At 31.5% G+C, this 21,197-nt stretch overlaps 1 protein-coding gene across 4 annotated transcripts in view; it reads right to left on the bottom strand.

Moving 5' to 3' along the window:
- The window catches only part of PRKACB (protein kinase cAMP-activated catalytic subunit beta), a 147,965-nt gene that overhangs the window by 49,741 nt on the left and 77,027 nt on the right, over positions 1-21,197 (bottom strand). For all 4 annotated transcript variants that reach the window (XM_068540186.1, XM_068540184.1, XM_068540183.1 and 1 more), the window contains 2 exons: positions 4,567-4,628; positions 2,376-2,504 (listed from right to left, as the gene is read on the bottom strand). In XM_068540186.1, the coding sequence (XP_068396287.1) occupies positions 2,376-2,504; positions 4,567-4,628 (191 nt within the window). The remainder of the gene's footprint in view (positions 1-2,375; positions 2,505-4,566; positions 4,629-21,197) is intronic.

Genomic DNA, 21,197 nt, shown 5'->3' with positions numbered 1-21,197 from the left:
AGATTTTGAAAACTTGGTATGAAAAAAAGAGTATGAAACATCTCAGTAATCTTTATATTAATTACATGTGGCAGTGATAGTATTTTAGATACCTTGGGCTAAATGAAGATCTGTTAATTAAGAATAATTTTAACTATTTCTTTTTACTTTTTAAAAAATGTAGCTACTAAAAAACTCAAGATGACATATGTGCCTCACATTATATTTCTATTGGATAGCACTAGTTTACCCACCATCTGTAACCCTGATTACTCATTCAGTACTGTTTCCTCCACATTTTCCTATCTGTATCCCAGCAAGCAAAAATGTCATTCTTGAGTACATAATATCTGTAAGATAACAAATCAAGATTTGCCATTTTTCTTTTACTTTCCCTTAATCGTGATTACTAGGAAAACAGAAGCTTAATATTTAAAGCGTGAATAATTCAGACACCTTGATTCATTAGATAACACTAATATATGATAAATGCTTAAAATTCATTTTTTAATTAATTAATTTCTTTTAGCTATAACTGACATGTAACATTATTAGTTTGAGGTGTATAATATAATGATTTGATATTTGTTACAGTATGCAGGTTTCAAATTTTCCCCTGCTTTAACTTACATTTTAAATTAAACAACTCAATCATGTTAAACAACAGGGCTTCAACTATCAATTAAAATAAGTCATAAAATAAATCACTATATTTCTGTTACCTCAATCTAAGGATCAAGTAATTGGTCCCTGCATTTTTCCACAAGGCAGAATGTAATAGAGATGCCTGTTCTTTACATATAGAATTCAATATTTTGTTAGCAAACATATATATACCTATTATGTATAAATAATTATTGAAATAGTAATGTACCCCCCTGCACTCAAACTATTAATTGTGTGTGTCATATAGTCACAATAAAGAGGAATGCAAATTAAACGCAACAATAAAATTATCTGAAGGTGTCAATGGTAAGTTATTCTATTGCATGTGTTTAATAATCTAGCAGATAAAATTTACTCTTCAGGTAAATAACAATGAATACACTAGTATCATTTTTTTAGATTTCACATATAAGCAATATTATGTGGTATTTGTCTTTCTCTGTCTGACTGCTTTACTTAGCATGATAATCCCTAGGTCCATCCATGTTGCTACAAAAGGCATTATTTCATTCTTTTTTATGGCTGAGTAATATTCCATTGTGTATATATACACATCTTCTTTATCCATTTATCTGTTGATGGACATTTAGGTTTCTTCCATGTCTTGGCTACTGTAAATTGTGCTGTTATAACTATTAGGGTGCATGTACCTTTTCGAATTATGGTTTTCTCTGGATATACGCCCAGGAGGGGGATTGCAGGATCCTGTGGTAGCTCTATTTTTGGTTTTTTAAGGAACCTCCATACTGTTCTCCATATTGGCTGTACCAATTTACATTCTTACCAGCAGTGTAGGAGGGTTCCTTTTTCTCTACACCCTCTCCAGCATTTATTACTTGTAGACTTTTTGATGATGGTCATTCTGAACAGTGTGAGGTGATACCTCATTGTAGTTTTGATTTGCATTTCTCTAATAATTAGCAGTATTGAGCATCTTTTCATGTGCCTGTTGGCCATTGGTATGTCTTCTTTGGAGGAATGTCTATTTACATCTTCCACCCATTTTTTGATTAGGCTGTTTGTTTTCTTGATATTGAGCTGTAATAAACTGTTTGTATATTTTGGAAATTAATCCCTTGTCAGTCGTATCATTTGCAAATATTTTCTACCACTCTGTAGTAGGTTGTCTTTTCATTTTGTTTATGGTTTCCTTTGCTGTGCAAAAGCTTTTAAGTTTAATTAGATCCCATTTGTTTATTTTTGTTTTTATTTCCATTACTCTAGGAGATGGGGCCAAAAAATATTGCTGCAATTTATGTTAAAGAGTATTCTGCTTAGAGATTATCATAATAAGTGAAGTAGGCAAGACAGAGAAAGACAAATATCATATGATATCACTTATATGTGGAATCTAAACAAATGATACAAATGAATTTATTTACAAAACAGAAATAGACTCACAGACATAGAAAGCAAACTTATAGTTACCAAAAGGAAAGGCTGAGGAGGAGGGATAAATTGGGAGTTTGGGATTAAAATATACACACCACTATATATACAATAGATAACCAACAAGAACCTGTATAGCACAAAGAACTATACTCAATATCTTGTAATAACCTATAATGGAAAAGAATCTAATAAAGAATATGTATGTATATAACTGAATCACTTTGCTGTATACCTGAAGCTAACACAACATTGTAAATCAACTATATTTCAATTTAAAATGTAAAATTTTTTTTTAAATTCCAAAAAAAAAAAAAACCCAAACCAATGAATACACTAACCTTCTGCTTATCTAAGATCTTCATTGCATAATAGTGTTCAGTGGCTTTATGTTTCACCAACATGACTCTTCCAAATGAACCTGTTCCAAGGGTTTTTTTCCTTTCAAAATCTTCCAGCCCGGCATTATTCTACATATACATGAAAAAATAAACTTTAAAATTAGAAATTTTTATAAGAAGACTATGAAAACTATAATAGATTTAATGATATGCTATCAGAACAGGTAATTTATAACTATCCATTTAAAAACAATACAAAGAGACTACTGAAATTGCAGATTATTGGTTCTATTTTTCCCTTTGAACAAGAAAGGATCTAATATTTGAGAAGAGACTTACATCGTAAAACAAAGTATAATAGTAATGTGAGGAAGTAAGATCCTCAGTTTAAATATGAAAGGTCATATTCTAATATGAATTCATAGTATTGGACTTCTAATAAATTAGCTCCATATTTTAATAATTACAAACTGACCAGAAGTATGCAATCATGGAAGCCACACAGTCTTAGTGCACTTACAAATAATTATAATGAATAGATAAGCTGAGGATCAGAGTCCTTTCACTCGAGTTACCTCTGAAGAAACACTGTCTTACTTCATTTCTATCCTTATATGAACTAGATAATAACAGCATGAGAGATACTAATGGTTTTCTCTCTCTGATGTGATAATAACCCAGTATTACCTAAGAAAGTAACAATAAGGTAAAAAGAGTTCCTCACTCCCACAAAGATAACCAAAAGTCGGAGTCCCAGAAGAATAATCACTCTCTTTATCCTTGAAAGATGCTTTGTTACAAGCAAACATCTTTGTTTGGCTTTGACTATAGCATAGAAGCAAAGAATTGGAGGCATCAATCTATTGAATTTGTTGCTGCCACAACAAAATGAAAATTACTAGGAACAAATTATGTGCTAAGTGGCACCAAATAGTAATTGCTAACCCATTTGTTTAATAGGTTTTCATTATAAACATCTTCATGAAATTCTTGGAAAAAATATTTCCAAGGGCCATTCTGTATAGCATTAAGCTTGAGAAAAATGTGATGCAATATGGTTCTTTTGTAAGTGAGGAATTTGGATTGCTACTGGAATTCACTGTAGTTGGACTTGATCTTTTGCAAATCAACCTTGCCTTTGGAGACACATCATAGCTTCTTACTGAATCATTAAGGTGAAAGCAAGCAACTCTAAGTTTTTATTTATAAAACTTGTTTTCATTCTTATTTCTAATAATTTTAAATTGCCATGAGATTCTGTATGAATACAGAAAGAAAAAGTCCTTATATTTCTGACTGAATTAATTATTTAATTTTATGGATTAATATTTAATTTTTGGTTTTATCAACAACAATGGATTGAAATGTTTAATAAAGTTCCCAACTAAATAATGAAAATAAACATCATTAATAGACAACAAAACATCTCTTTCTGCTAGTCACTGCTTTTCATACAAATATGCCATCTTCCTCATAAATTATATAGCTCATACTCTAAATCTTGGTAATGATGGCATCTTCATAAAACATAACATTTTATTTAGAATTAAATATTTTTTAGTGAAAAAAATACTTCAAAAGGATTTTTATGCTAGGAAAAAAGTTTTCAAAATTTCACCTACTATTAAAGGTCATTAATTATTTATAAAAATAAATTCAAAAAGAGTTTTTGGCAAGTGTAGATGGCTCTTTTTATATACAATTTTTAGATCTTAGTTAAGATCTAAAGTACTTAAATTATATAGAACTTAACCCATCAAAACATTTATGAACGGATCCTAGAGTACTTAGTATGTTGTCAGTAGCCAAGTATTTGTGATTCAGAATTTGAAACTGCACAATATGATCCCTAATTGTCATAATTAATAAAAATAATAAATATGCTATCAAAGGCATAAATCAAAATTACTAGAATATTAGAAAATATCAAGAGTTTGTAGCAACTTGGAATTAGTATCAAAATGTATAATCAGGTATTACATCAGAAATTAGTTCCTTCTCCAATTTAGGTATACATAAAATTATTAATAAATCAAAACATAATGTTATGGCAAAATTCTCACGTTCAGCTTATATTCATTAACGCTACTTGAAAATTAAACTTTCTGAAGTACTAAATTGTTTAGGTGAGAATCATGATTTTACTTAAAGCAAGATTTTTAAATCATAGAAAATTTTAAATGTTCCTTACCGGAGCAGGATTTTCCCATTTTTTTAAAAAGTCTTCTTTGGCTTTGGCTAGAAACTCTTTCACTGAAAATATATTAAAAAAAAAAAAAACAAAAACAAATTTTGACTTCTAAGAATATTTATACTACATACATAAATACATTACACATAAATATACTTGCTTAAAAAACACAGACTTAAGTCAACTATGGTTGCCGTGAAACATGTATTCACAACCATGATATACTAGAGAGCTATTTAGTTACTCTAAAGAAGAAGCAAACAGTTTCTCCAGTTTCTAAGAATATCTAATACTGTTCTCTATGGAGGTCACTTTGATAATTTCAAATTTAATAATAAAAATACTGTTCCTGAAAACATACCTGAAAGTAATGAAAAAAGTTAGAAATCAATATAGGACAAAATACTTAGTGTAAATAAATAAGCCAGCAGATATTAACAGAGCCTTTAAAATAAGAAGTAAAAAATCTGGAGAATGTCAATTTGTTGATTTGTGGAGTTTCAAAAATAACTGACTTTGATAAAGGGCTGTTTTCAGGTATAAGGATTTATATTATTAGATTTGTATCCTCTCTACTAAAGGTAAAGAGAAAGGGAAAAACTACAGACTAACACAAAGAATAGCCACAAAGACTTAAAAATAAAACAGAACAAACCACAACCAAAAAACCCAAACAGCTTAAAACTCTCATTCTAAATTTGGAGCAAACGAAATGCCTGAATGCCTAATTTATAATATAAACTAAAGTAAAGCAATTCAAAATCAGATGTTTATATAGTGATCAATAATAGCCACATTATTTTATAGAGCTGTGGTTTGAAGTTTTAGATTTGATAAATGATGAATCATTTAAAAGGATTCCTCTTTTTCATTGTCTTCCCACAAAGCTATTAACAATGACTTCTGTTTACAAAATAACTTCAGGGTTTATAAACAAATAGGAAAACAATTCCAGAGAGATGAAATGGCATTAACAAAATGTATTATTTTTCCCATAGTTAGGTTTGAGAGAGCAAAACCTAACTACACAAGAAGTAATTATTTTAGCCTTTCTTTTTTTTGGGGGGTGGGGAGTTCCCAATATTCCTCTCATATCTGAATCTATAAATAAAGATGAAAATAGGATTTAAATAGTGTTGAAATAGTAAAAGGCTAAACAAATGGCACAGTGGCATTTATTTCAGAAGTAATAATAAGAATGATGATAATGATGATAAAAAGACAAAAGTTCAATGAGGGGTTCACAAATACTTTAATAAGATCTTCTAATGATGCAGTAGTATTAAACTGAGGCATGTAAGATATATTATAATTTCCTCCTTTACCCCCACTGAAGTACCTTTGGCAAAATACTGTTAAACAAGAAAGCTGTTGGCATTTTAAGTGCTTTGAGATTTCAAAATGGTGTTAACAGGTACCAACAGCAGACATTAGTTTTTATGTAACACTAGTGTGCATTTCTGAAGATATTATTTTACTACTTTATATAAACTGTCACTTGTATTTTGCAAAATACTCTCAAAATACCTATTTTAGAAAATTTGAGAAAAATAATTTTTAAAATTAGAATCTTTCCATTGTATGAAAATCTCATTCACCAAAACAATGAATCAAATAATTGCAACTAATTATGCAAATATGATCTAATTCTTCCTGGGGGTGGATTTGGGGGTGGAAAATTATTACATTTTCTTTGAGTTTAGGAAGGTTCAAGTCATCCTACTTCTAAAAAGTTAATATACTAGTTACAACTGAAGAAGAGTGGTTTTATATGATCTTTTTTTTTTTTTTTTTTTTTGCATGAAACAGACATCTGCACATGCCATTGACTTGGAAATGACAGCTATAAAATAAATTAAAAACATAATTTATTGCTAAATGCAACTGTGGCTTTTAAGAAACAACTTGTGATTCCCAAAATATACCTCTGATTTCTTTTGAAAAATATTTTTAGTTATTTTCTATCTATAGAACTTGCACATCAAGTTGCAGCATAAACTCTCCAGATGCCTGCATGAGTACAGATAATTTGAAGACATGGAAGAAAATCAGGAAAAGGAAAAAATCCCTAACATCCTGTTTCAGCTTCTCCTGTCACTTCTTGCTAATTGGATCTTGAGTTAAGAAAAAAGTAACTGGTCAAAGGAAGGACTGGCAGTATTTGCCAAAGATGGTAAGTTGAAGGAAAATTTCCTTTTTTCCTGCTTGGTGAATAAACTAAAGGAAAAATTTTAAGTACTACTGAATTTCATGCACTAATAGGATATTCAGGAAAATCTTTGAAATACTCTCTGTACTCATCAGTATTCTGAGTTTACTGTCAAGTAACACTGTAGAAAGTAAATAACAGTTCTCATAAAGGTCTTATATGAAAATTATCAGAAATGGTATGAATTAAAGATGTTAAATTTTGCAAATTATTTCAACAAATAGATTCCCTTTTAGAGTAAGGATAAGCATTAATTATAATGTCATTAAATAATTCCACAAAGAAAACTCTGTTCCTGCAACACTTTTTGTCACATAAGTATACATATACACATGAAATGTCTGGTTTATATGTGTACTATTTAGATGCAAAGATGAACACAGTTAACTCTTTGTAAAAATATTGGTTAACCAAAATATATACCTTATAAATATAAACACAAAAAATAAAATATTTTATAACATGCTAGATTACGAATAACTCTAAAACAATAGGCAATCTAGAACCACATGTATTTGCTTTGGATTTTATTATTTTTACACAGTGGTGAATTTAACTTTCTAAATGCTTTTCTCTAGTTATTTTTAAAGTTTATATCCACTGACATAAGGTGTTGGCAACTAATTAATAAAACGAGTGGTGGGAGAGAGCCAAATTCAAACACTGCAGCACATTTAATCTGGAGTTCCCTATAAAGCATATACTTGAAGTTCTCAATTGTTTTCTTGTTGTGTTCGTATATAAGCCATATCTACACTTACACTCAATTTAAACCCTTGTGATATCCTGCAACAACCACAGGTTTTGGAGCTCAACACATACGAGTTATAATATTGGTTCTAATGCTTCTTAGTAATCATCAGTACCTATCTAAAGACACAGTGATTAGTAACACTCCTTAGGAAAAAATATCTCAACAAAGGATTTTTCTGCAAATATATTTTGTTCTGTACTGGTCAATAATGGAGCAAACTACATACTAAAAAAATGAGGACACACCAAAAATTACCTCAATTTCTTCCCAGAAGTATATACTTCAATTACATTTATTTTCCACATAAATTTATTTTCTCTTCAGTTTAAGAAATACCAAAGGAATCTATATGTTCACCCAGGGTTGGTTTGTAGAAATATTTACCCACATTCATGAGATGAAGAAAGAAGAAACAAAGTGATAATTTTTATGCATATCTACAAGTACATTAAAAAAAACTTAAATCTTACCACCCTCAAAATATCTTTGAGTATATTTATACACACGACATTGTTAAAAATTAGAGAGTTCATTTTAAACATTAGGAAAATTTATTAAAAAGTCAAGTATGGCATATCTTTACTCCATGTTATTCAGATAATTCTGCAATGTTTCACTAATTATAGTTAGTAAATTTATTTACTGGGCAATTTTTGGTTCTGTGTTGCTGCTAGATTCTAGATTGCTACTGATTATAAAAAGGGCATGTTGTTCATTACAGTGTGCCATTATGCGAAGCTTAAAGGAGGTTATCATTCATGTTTTATAAGAAGGGTTTAGAAATCTATTACTGTACAGATTATAACTACGCCAGATGTTGAATTCTCCAGTTTTCTTTGTAATGTGATAAATGTCACCTCTTTCTTTGACACCTCTTTTACAATAAAAGCACAATTTTATTTAACTTCTTTTAATGGATGTCAGAAAATAGAAGGGAAACAAATAGAAAACAGAACGAAATAGAATATAAACTTCCTAGGGTAAATACCCAATTAAAATATTAGCTGTTTTACTCAAAATTTACAACTATATTTTTCTTTCAAAAACCTTTCATTAACCTGGGTTATCTAATTTAAGTGGTGTGTATTAATCTGTCTTATGCTACCCTGTACAGCTCCCACTATTTCACAGTGCTATATTTGTTGTTTCTAAAATATCACACAAGAAACTGCGATATAAATAATTTTTGTGGATAAAACTCAACATAAAACTAAATAAACCATTTCTCCCATCAACTAAAATATTTTATTAACTCAGAATATTTTATAAAAATATAACTTTAAGAGGAGCATAACAACTTGCAAACAACCAAATAAAAAGTTTTAAAAGGTAACATTTGTTTTATTAAAAGTAATTGCCTACCAGATACTTCTGAAGAGGAGCAAGCTTGTATCCGAAAAATAAATTAAACAATGATTAAATGACACTCATAAAAACAGCATATTAGCATGAAATCACTTATACACATTTTTACGGAATATTATGTACAGACTAAAACATTAATGTAGAAATGATTATTTGACTGAACATATTCAAATAGAATATTCTAAAATTAAATGGTTAGGAAATAAAATCAATAATTACTGTTCAGCGCCAAAATCAATACCATTCTAATTTTCCTTAAAACAGCTAACAAAAAATTTAACTCCTCATAGCAATAGCGCTAATAATATTAAGTAGCATATACTGAAATACACATCCTATAACTACTGCAATGCCATCTCTGGACTTCTGTTCTTTTTCAAAACTCTACTGTAGGAAAGACACTCTGAAGCTAAAGGGGAAATAGATGAACCACTGTAATAGAATGTGACAAGGATTACAACTAAGAAATCTACAGGTGCTATTGAGCTCAAAAGAGGAAATTCTTGGGTAGTAAGGTAAGGCATAAAAGATGATGCAGCATTTGTGCTGAATCTTGAAGGATAAACAGTTCCTCTGGCAGATGAAGTTGAAGACAAAGATAGGCTGGGATGATCTTGAATCAAATGCATAAAGGAAAGAGCATGGTTTACTCAGGAAATGTCAACAGACCTGAAATAGCTGCAGCATAGGGTAAAAGTGTACAGCAGCAGTGGGAGGTGAAGTGTATGGGCAAGAAAGTGCCCAAGCAGGGAGGTAGCTGCTTGCCACAGCGACGCTTTTCAGTATGTGGAAAGGCACAGGAGTAAACTGAGTTATTCACAGTTGCTGTACTCCATTTCTTCTGGGAAATAGGAGGCAAGATCACTTGCTAAAGAAAGAGGGGAGCCAGATAGAGTAAGGAGGAAGAACAGTGGGGGTTACAGGTCTGAATATTTTAAATCTTGATGGCTATCCATTTAGGGAATAAGAGAAGGAGCTGTTCCTCTAAAATTTTCTATTAGGGAAAGAGCAAGTATTAGGTACTATAAGCAGTTGTTTCTTAATAGTATCTTTTTTTGTAATAAGTTAAAATATTTTTTTACTGAGCAGATTATAATTCATGGGCCCCCTAATCTCTTTGTAATTAAATTATTTTCATCTTCATTCTTTACCTAAATAAAAGCATTATTCTATTTAGGTTATTTAGTGTATGTTAGAAAGCACAAAACAGGATGGGAATGGAGGTAAATTAGTTATGAAAATACCAAGTTCTATCAACAAATAACAGTACAATCTCTTCCAAAACCTCTAGGAAGTGTAAATCTAGTGGACTGTAATACTGTCTTCTGCCACCCCTACTTCAAACACTCACCTCTTTAGAACTCTATACTTGTTATTTCTAAGTATACCCCCCCACACACATACATGCTGTAGTACAAATATTTTCAGTAAACTAAAATAAAATATTCTAGTTGCTACAAAATGCCTCATAAAATCCAACTTATAGCAACAAAGCAAACAAATTATTCTGTAAAAAGTGGTTTCCTACCAGATGCTTCTGATGATTTGCGTGCTTGATCAAAAAGAATAAATTAAACAGATTAAATAACACATAAAATAACATACACACAAGAAGTTACCAACCCATACATGTTCATTAGATATTCACACATAGGAATAGAATGAAAAACACATATTCAAAAGTGTTTTATACAATGATTACAATTAATTCTTTGGATACATATATTTTTTTAACCAGTCAAAACCCTACTCTGGAAATGTATTAATGAAATATCGTATTTCTACCCCTTTAATCTGAAGAGCAATTGTGTTCACTTTGCTGAAGAGACACTTTGCTTCACCATATTCAAACATGTTTGTTCAAAGCAAATTCAATGTAACCTTAAAATGACAGTGGGTATAAAAAACAACTTTAATTACTATAACTGTTATTTGTGTAGTTCAGTGGATGGGACCACTTAACGGCACAAATGGGCCTACTTTTGTTTTCTAAGATATTAATTAGTCTTGCACAAAGTCACACATGAATGAGTGGTTGAAAATTTAATAGGCAATAAAGGCTATTCTTATTGCAATACTACTTACATTTACTCTTCTGTCCTCTCCTTACAATTTTTTATTAGTTAATTCTTTATCGTCTTGGTTACAAGTGAACATTATAATTGACCCACTCTTTCACTACACTGTTAAAAAAATTTTAAACTTTTTGTGAGACATATATATTTAAATGATCAAATTATAGAAAGAAACACATTAACTTATTTGACTAGTATCTATATGGACAGATGGATACACTATGAATTCACATAGTGTACTCATTCACTACAAATCACATGTACGTGCTTTCTCTCCAAACTTGCTCTCTGTCTAGGGATGCTGTGGATATTCTAGGCCATCCAAGCCATGTTTGACTGAAGATGTTCCCTAAAGGATTTTGTGATAACACTTAAAGTAAATTTATAGTCATAAAACTAATGACCCAGGCAATTTTTGAAACGCTCTTTGAAATGTACTTTCCTTCCTTAATTGTTCACTGAAGCTTTTTCTCAGAGGATATTATATCTACCAGAACCATATGCTAAAGATTTTCCATTTGGTCCTGAATTCAAATGTTCTGTCTTGTTGCCGGACAGTAGAGCTAGGAGTGGATCCCTAGATGATAGGGTATGCACGTTTTCAACTTAACTAAATAATAAGTGGCTCAATAAATGGTTGTGCCAGTTTATACTACCACTCTATCCTTGATGATCCATATCCTCAACAAAATGTGTTAGTTTAATTTTTACTTTCGAATTTTTGATAATCTAATGGGTATGAAATGATATCTGCTTGTTAAACATTAAATATCTCAGTAGAATTTTATAACTTTTTTCTCTTAAAGGTCTTATTCTTTTATTAGATTCATTCCTAGGTTCTTTAGAGCTTTGGTTGCTATTGTAAAAGGGAGACTTTTTAAAAAATTACCATTTGTTTGTTGCTGATGTATAGCACATAGTTGATGTTTATATACTGATCTTATTATATGGCAGACTGGCAGACTCTCATTAATTCTAAAATAACACTGGTAGATTCTCTTGAATTTTCTATGTAGATAATCACATATCTGTGAATAATGATAATTTTTTTTACTCCAACTTTTTCTTGTCCTACCGTGTAGGTTATGACTCACAGTGTTATACTGTACAGATAGAGACAATGAGCATCCTACTCCTGTTCCTAACTTCAAAGAACATGTTTCTAACTGCTTTTCTTTCCCATACTTTACTTGTAAAGCTATTACTAGAATACATATATTTAAGAAATTAAGAATATCTCCTTTTTAATTCTTTGAAAAATTTTGTACAAGAGTAAAATTTTTGTTTTTTGAACTTGACTATAAAACTGTCCAGTCCTAATTTTGTTAAGTTTTGAATAAACATTTTAACTATGATTAAATCTTAAATAGGTACAGTTCTAATCAGTTCTCTTAAAAGTCTTCTCCATGAACTAAGCTTTGGCTCTGATGAATATTTTCTATTCCACTGATTTTTGCTCATGTCTCTATTAGTTTTTTTCCTTCTTTTGATTAACCATGCTGCGCTTTCTCTAACTTGTTTACTTGCATCCTTACATCACAAATGTCCTTCTCTTTTCCTAACATACACATTTAAGATTTTGTCTCTAAATCCTTTAGCTGCACAAGTTCTGATACATAATTGAATTTTAAATTTATGAGTTATTTCTTGACCTGTGTGTTATTTGAATTTTTTTAAATTTCCAAATATAACATTTGTGTTTACTTGTTTAATTAGTCTTTTATTATTGATTAAACTTAATTGCTTTGTGGTCAGAGACCACAGCCTATGTATCAATTCTTTAAAGTATATCAAATATGTGTAGTCAAATAATCAATTTTGTAAGTGTTCTGTATATTTCTGTGTATTCTCCAATTACTGGGTGAGAATTCTTTATATATATCTATAAATCTTACATAGTTATAATTTTTCCTTCTAAACGGGTCGATTTTGTTTTATATATTTTGAGGCTCTGTGGGAAGTGCATACAATTTTTTTCTCTTATATTTCTTTTTTATGTGATTATTAATTTAAATGGTAGTCTGTATGTGACAATTCTACTCTGACATTCTTGGTAGGGTCTAATGCTGTTGTATTTGCTAAATATCTTTTGTTGTAGATTGTGTGTGTGTGTTATGTATCTATTTTGATTTTGGACTCTGAACTCAAAGCTCAGTGGGGCTTTATCTGTGAGAAAACCACAGGGTTTGATATGAGGATATGTTTTGTATTAGCTTCTGCCTGGCATCCGATAGATGTTACCAGCCTGGAACTGTTACTATAAGGTATTTTATTTAAAATTATTAAACCACACAATACAGATTAAAACGTGACAGCTACTGGAGAAGAAGCAGTTGATTACAAACTCTCAGGAAAAGCATCCCATATACATGCACACACAGCCCTCCCCCCTCCCCAGGAACCCAAGCCAAGAAATGTAAGCTTCCTTATTTTCTCCCTGTGTCAGTGGAGACGTTTTATTTTTTAGTCTATGCTTTCACTGAGGTTATGATCCTTTGGGGATCCTGGCTTTATATACGAGTCTAAGAAATCCCAAGTTGCATGGATCAAAGAACTTTTCTGTCTCTGTGAGGCCATTTAAAACAAAAGCCATTTTGTCACCAAGGTATGAAAATTTCCTCAAGGTAGTCAAAGTATGCTCCCCCTTACAGCTCTGGTTTTTCACTTACTATTTGACTTTTTGCACACTGGGGATTTCTATTATATTCTTGTAAATTCAAGTATTCATTTAAAGGGATGCTTGTTATATTTTATTCAGTATTTCTATGTGCTGTTGTAGCTTCGTTAATTTTTGGTCTAGAAGGGTTTTCAAATTATCCAGTCTCCAATTTATGGATTTTTTTCTGTAGAAGAAAAAATGTGTGTTAAGTTGTAAGATGCAAGGAGACCTGGATGTTTGTGGAATTCACTTTTTATCCTCGTAATTCAAACTTCCGTCAGGATATATTTAGGTGCTGGTATTTTTGTTAATTTTTGTCAATACACAATGAGCTCTTTCAGTGTATACTTTTAGGTTTTTCTTCAACTAAGTTTTCCTGAATCATAATTTTTTATGATTGTTTCTGTTCTATTAGTCATTATCTGTTCTGAAGGAATGCTATTCATTCAATTTGTAGAGTTCCTACTTTTATCTAACATACTTTTCACCTCATAATTCTTATCCTGTCCATTTTCCCTACATTCTGGTAGCTTTTATCAAGTTAGTTCTTTACATGTTCAATGTACCTTCCTGCAGTGATTATTTTGCTCTTTACTGCTTCTAATGCAGCTTTATACTCTACAAATGCCAGGTTCATTTTCTTATAAACCTTCTCTTATCATATCATTATTGCTTCTTTTCTATTCCTGCCTCTCGTCCAGCTCTCCTCTCATCCTAGTCTCTTGTTTCATCTTTTTATCTTTAACGTCTTATTTTATAGAGTCCATGTTCACTTGAAATTTTTAAGAATTCCATATAGATGCTATCTATAATTTCCTATTTTAAACCCTCCCTCATAAATATTTTCTAAACATAAGTTCATTCTCTTCCTCTTGAAGGCTGTGGACTTATCCTTGAGCATGATCTCTTTTATAGGCTCCACATTGGTACTTTTCTTGTTTATTCATTCATGAACAATGAGAAGCCTTTCAAAACTTTACAAATGCTCCCCCTAAATAAGGTGGATCCTCCCACCTCCTATTTGGGTATGTTAGAATCAACTTCTCAGATCTTTTAGTTGATACATATACATATTTATATTATCATTTAAATAATCCAAAATGGGAATGGAGCCAGGACTATAGGGTTCCTTACTAGTTGTGATGCCCGTCACATCAGGGAAGAGCCCTGTTATATCTGGAAGAAGAAAAGCCACTTTCTCAGCTTGATTAGACTAACAAATTTCTGGTTGTCCCACTTGTCCCAATTGTTTTAGAATGAAAGAAATCAGCAGTGTTGGATTTTCCACTCATCTCTCCCACAGTCTTTCTTAAAAGCTTCATCCATCCAAGTTAGTAAGGGTGAAATTATTTTTATTTCTTTTCCATGAAGGCAAGCTACTCAAAATAAAACTGTTAAACTTTGGCATCTGATCTTCAATCTGATACTGTACATTTCTAGGCAAGTACCCTTCCTTAATTCCACTGATATACTGTTTTACCAGTTTTGTGTTCTTAAATTTTCAATTTAGAAAATATTGATCTAAAAAGGGGAATTACTCAAATGCTTTTGCTCAAGTCTGTAACTTTCCTGTAATTCAAAGCAAAGCAAATCTTTTTCAGAGATTTTCCCTCAACTACCGCAAGACCAATCAGAGTTTTCATTTGAGATTTTGATATAATGATGCTAGTTATGTTCTGATAAGCACATGAACCAAAAAAATCAAAATACATGACTGATATTCTTCAATAATGTAATAAAAGTGTTGTACTATGTAAAAAATGGATAAGTTTTAATCATTCATTTATTTCACAAGAATTTATGAGTTCATTACTATGTTTGGGGCACTAGGCTAACCACTGGAAACACAGAGATGAACACTGCACTATCCTTGACTTAAGGAGTTCAAAGGATGGTGATTGGAAACTGATATGCAAATATATAATTTCAGTATAATACAAATAATTGTTATAGTTTATAAGTTTGCTTTGGGAGTATAGAGGAATCATCTGACTCTACAGAGTCAATAATGGAGGCACTGAAAAGCATAGCTGGTTTTCAGAATTTTTATGATAAAAGATATAAATATGGAAAGGGAGCAAGGAATAATATGTAGTATAATATGACTAGATCAGAATTTTATGAGAGTGGTGCAAATAAAGCTAGAAAGGCAGGCCACTGCTCTCATATGCCCCACTAAGGAGTTTAGCCTTTGAGAGGCACTAGGAGTAACTGAAAGTTTTCATGTTGGGTTAAGAAATGGGTGTATCTGCAGTTTTAAAATGGCAGCATGGAAAATGGTCTGGAGGTATATAAAACTGGAAGTTGAGACCAGTGAAGCTGTTACTGCAATAGGATTGAAAAGATACAGAATTCCTGATCTAAAAGCATTCTCAGTGTCAGTGATAATGGAGAAAATTGAGTGATTTTGAGACATTTCTAATGTAGAATCAATAGAAATTTATGGCTGAGTGCATGTCTGGGGAGTTAGAAACAAGTTCAGAGTGATTACAAGGTTTCTGTTTTAAGTTCCTGCATGGCGAGTGGGATCATTAACAAAAATCAGGATGAATGAAAAAGGAGCAGATTTGGGATGGAAAGAGAAAATTCACTTTTGCACTGAACATTCAGGTAACAACTGAAGATGTGGGACTGGATGAGATCATTCAGAGAGAATGCAGCATTAAAAGAGGGCTAAAGATAGATTCCAGAGAAAACTATTCCCCCAAAAAGCTGATATTTAATAGGCAAGAAAGGAGAAAAGAAATAGCTCTTTAACTAGAAAAGTACCATATACACTTAAATATCACATGTATAGCTAAAGACTTAGATAAAAAGGTCTGGCATTTGCTCATTTTTACAAATAAAACCACACTTCATTTGAAATTTTCCACATTTTGAAATGGCTGAGGCATTTAACCACTTATGAGTAACATTAGTTGAAATTGGACAATCCTGAAAAAGTCAGAATGTTTAGTTGTCATTACTATAATTCCTATGGTAAAAAAGGCTATAAAGGCAGACCAATATGATCAAGTATATCAATTACTATCTGAATAATCCATAGCTTTCTTGAAAGAAAAAGCAATAGAGAAGCAGTAACAATTTTCTTCAGCTAAAACCAACATATCCAATTGTAAAACCTCTAGAACACTTTCAAGGAGAAAAAACACACTGCCTGGATTCAAAGAAATACAGTATTTTAAGTATGATAACCAGGTATATTCAGTTTTGATATCCAAGAAATCCTAAGAAATGTTAACATGTTGCTTTTGTAATATTAGCCCAAATTTAAAACACTCGAACAGAAAGATCTATCTAACAGAAGAATAACAGGATAATAACAATAACAATTCATTTTTAATATATTACATGCAAAATTGTTCTTTTAACATCTAATATCATTCTATAAATAAATACCTAACAGTGTTGAAGAGGTTTATATTATACAGCAGCAGGATAAAAAATGTTTATTGGCAATAATGAGATGGTCTCCAATTATGGAAGAAAATGTTCATCTATTTGGAATTCTACCACTATACAGCAAAAATCCAACTCTCTCAGGTTCTGAATTCCAATTCCAAATCTTTTAAGTATAAACTATAGACTATTATAAGAGAAAAACCATATAACACTTCTCCTAAACATGTATCTGATTCAAAGGTTAACTTAATAAACATCCCCTTTTTTAGTTAAGCAAAAAGATGCTAATGAATTATGCTCTAAGCAAATATTTCTCCCTCTAACAACAGGATATCTATTTTTAGCTGCAGGTTTGGCTTAAAGTGAACAGCTTTTACCCTATGATAAACTGCAGTATATACTGTAGTATATTTTCTCAAAAAACATTTTTAGAAATGTTTAGAAAAATATAAATCATATTTGCAAAAACAAAAAGGAAACTATCACAAAAGTACTTGTTCTAACAAATTATTTCCCAAAATATTATTTCTAAAAATTTTAACAAAGGCTCCAAAACCAAAATGCATATATTTATTTCATCATTAAATTCCTATTTCTCAATGAATTATAGTTAAAAGCAACAAATAAATCAATAAAATTTTGGCAACATCTTATTCAAAATTGAGTATTTTTTATATAACCAAAAAGAAGCTAACAAAAATTAATATTAGAAAGACAAAGCCAATAAAAGGAAAGTTTAAATTATCTTCAGGATCAGATACTAAAAAAATTCCTCTTTTACCACAGTGGGTCTTTTACTCACTAATTTATAACACAATTAATAACAATGTATTAATGAATATAATGGATACAATAAATCACACCATAAAATAGATTAGAAACTGATTACTGGTATTGACTATTAATAGTGGTATTAATTGTTCACAGTTCTTAATGGATTTAAAAAGCAAATTACTATAATCCCTAAATGCAAAAGCATCAAGAGAAAATGTAATCCACTGTAGTTCTGGCTTTACAACTGCCCCTCTAAAAAACATTTTTTTGCTTTTATAGTTAAATATTTTTAAAAAATACAAACCTACAGAGTCTCAGAGAGCATACTTACCACTCATGATGAAAATCAACCTTTCCAAAACATACTGCTCAAAACAACAATCCAACAGCAAAGGGAGTTATGCTAATCTCTAGAGGTATAAGAACCGATGGTGTAAACACATACATTAGAGCATGCAGCAGACAGAAAATGAAAAGAGCTTTCTTTTGTTTTAAAAAGAGAAGCCCCTAGAAGCAAAGCATAACTGCTCAGTGTGAGATATCACTAGTAAACATCAGATTAATGCCAAAGATGTGCATAACTAGATTTAATTTCTTTCAAGCTAGTTATCCTAGGCTTCTTCATATACCACTAGAACAACTCAAAATGGCAGGGAGAAAATGTTCGAACCAGGATGTATAAGATGTTCTCAATTATATCAGCATGAGTTGTTACCACGGCAACATTAGACCAGAATTATCGGTTCACTTGTAACCAAGGAGTAGCTTTTCTAAAGCTTTAATCAACCAAGACAAATAAAATGCCTTTTTATTTTAGAGCTACATGATTTAAAAATTACCATGTTTCTTAAATTTAAGCACTTATCTACCATTTTTACATCTTTCAAAGATATTTTAAAAATTGCTGTTTTCTTCAAATACTCACACAATCCCATGTTGAACCTGGCAAGGAACAAACAGCAGAATGATTGCACCTAAACGTCTTTCAATTACACCAGCTCTTACTGCTAGCTGTGGACCTCACTGATATTAAAATGCTGTGTGCTGTTGCTAGTGACTATTGGCGATGAATCTTATTGCCCAGATCGCTGATAGCTTTCATTTTTCATGAGCCAGAAAGCTATACTGCAGCACAAATGTTAACCATTTAAACATTCTGTTATTATGGAAGAAACAAAATATAATACTATATATCTTCATTTATAAAGGAGAATTGTAAAACAACTTATTTATAAACTTCCATTATATTCAGTGTCAGATGCCACTTATGTGATTTTCAAAAGAGGGGAGTACAGAAAAAAGTTACTGACAATTATTGTTGAAGTGTAAAATCCCTTACATTAAACAGGATTAAGATGACAGATTGTATAGCAAGGTAGATGGTATGGTGAACAACTGTTCTGATTCCCAGAGACCCAAAATTTGTACCAAAATGATACAAGGGATCTATAGAATGGTTCCTTGTTAAGTGGAATGTCACCAAGTGAACATGCCATTTTATAAGTTGCCAGGTGAGACAGGACTTCCGGTGATGAGAGAATGAGTAAGTCAGCAAATCTTCTCTCCAAGAAACAATTATGAAGTTTGACAAAATTATCAAAAACAATGACTTCATGGTTCTGGACATCTAGTAATCACAAACAACAAACTGAGAAGCATTTATTCATGAAAAATTGCTACACTTTGCATGAGAACAGTGGGAGTCTGTGGTATTCTTGCTTGGTGCTGCTCCTGTTCCCCCACAGCTCAGTCAGTGCAGTACTTCTGTCAGGGTGGGGCTCCATGACAACCAGGAGCTTTACTGCCAGAGAGGGCTGACATGATTTGGAGAGGAAGCCAAAAAACCCCATACAAGTGATACCGTCTATTAAGAAAAAAAAGCAAACTGTAGCAAATAAACAGGGAAAGTATCCAGCTTTGCTAACCTGAAGTTGTGGCCTTAGTAGGGGTGAACAGTAGACTGATGGTCTAGCAAAAAAATTAGTATAGAAAATGGAAATGAGAGAGGCAGAGAGGGCCTAAATAAGCTCTCCACATATCCCAGCTTGACAAGGAAGCTATTCCATAGGAGAGATCCAAGAGGACCCAAAGGAAAGTTAAAGCTGGTACAGGCTTGAAAACTGCCTGAACATTGAATATGCTTTCCAACCCACAAACAGCTCCATCAGCATAGACTGGCTCAGAATGTTTGAGCACAAACTCTGATTAATCACTGAATAATAACTAAGCTATGCAGGCACAGGGTAATCCCTAACAGAGAAATCAGTAGCCAGACAACATGGTGGATACAGCCCATAGATTAAAGCCATGGAAGTTATTAAAACAAAACAATATAAATAAAAACAATCCTGAGGGAAGAAAAAATAATCAGAATGCAGAGCTGCTACAAAATATTATTTTAAAAAGTCAAATTTCTGACAAAAACATTATTTAATCCATAATGAGGAAAAAAGATAGAAAATGTCTCTGAATGGTCCCAGATATAGGATTTAGCAGACAAGACTTCAAAACAGCTATTGGAAATATATCAAAACAATAAAGGGAAACTGTATTTAAAGAATTCAAGGAAAATATGATGGCAATGATACAACAAAGAGAATTTCAATATAATGATAGAAAGAGAAACTATTCAAGATATAAAAATTATAGACTTGGAAAGTACAATAACCCAAACTTTAAAACTCACTACACAAGCCCAATAGCAGATTTGAGGAGGGCAAAAGACTCAGTGAACTTGAAGATAGATCAATAGAAATCATCCAGTCTGAAGAATACAGAGAACAAAAGATAGGAAAAAAATGAACAGACCCTCAGAAGCCTGTAGGATATCAAGGGTATCACCATACATGTAATAGGAATCCTAGAAGGAAAGGAGAGAGACTAAGGGCAAAGAAAAACTATTTGAAGAAATAATGGTTGAAAATGTCCAATCTGATGAAAAATGTTAACCTGCAATCTAAGTTCAACCAATGCCAAGTATGATAAGTACAAAGAGATTCATACCTAGACACCTCATATTCAAGTTGTTAAAAGCCAAAGACAAAGAAAAAAATCTTGAGAGAAGCAAGAGAAAATGACTAATCATGTACAGGGGAAAAGCAATATGATTAATGATGACTTCTTCACGAAAATAAGAGAGGCCGGAAGGCAGTGGAATAATGTATTCAAAGTGCTAAAAGAAAAAAGAAACAAACCTTTTCACAATTCTCTATCCGGGAACACTATCCTCTAAAAACAAAGGTAAAATAAAAACATTCTCAGATAAACAACAGAGGATATGTGCTTCAAGCAGAAATACTGAAGGAAGTTGTTCCAGATGAAAAGACACTGGACAATACTCAAACTGACAGGAAGAAATAAAGAGTACTAGAAATGATAAATATATAAGTAAAA

This window comes from Eschrichtius robustus, chromosome 3, assembly GCF_028021215.1.
Source record: "Eschrichtius robustus isolate mEscRob2 chromosome 3, mEscRob2.pri, whole genome shotgun sequence".
Classification (NCBI taxonomy): Eukaryota; Metazoa; Chordata; class Mammalia; order Artiodactyla; family Eschrichtiidae; genus Eschrichtius; species Eschrichtius robustus.
This window is presented reverse-complemented; position numbering and strand designations above follow the sequence as displayed.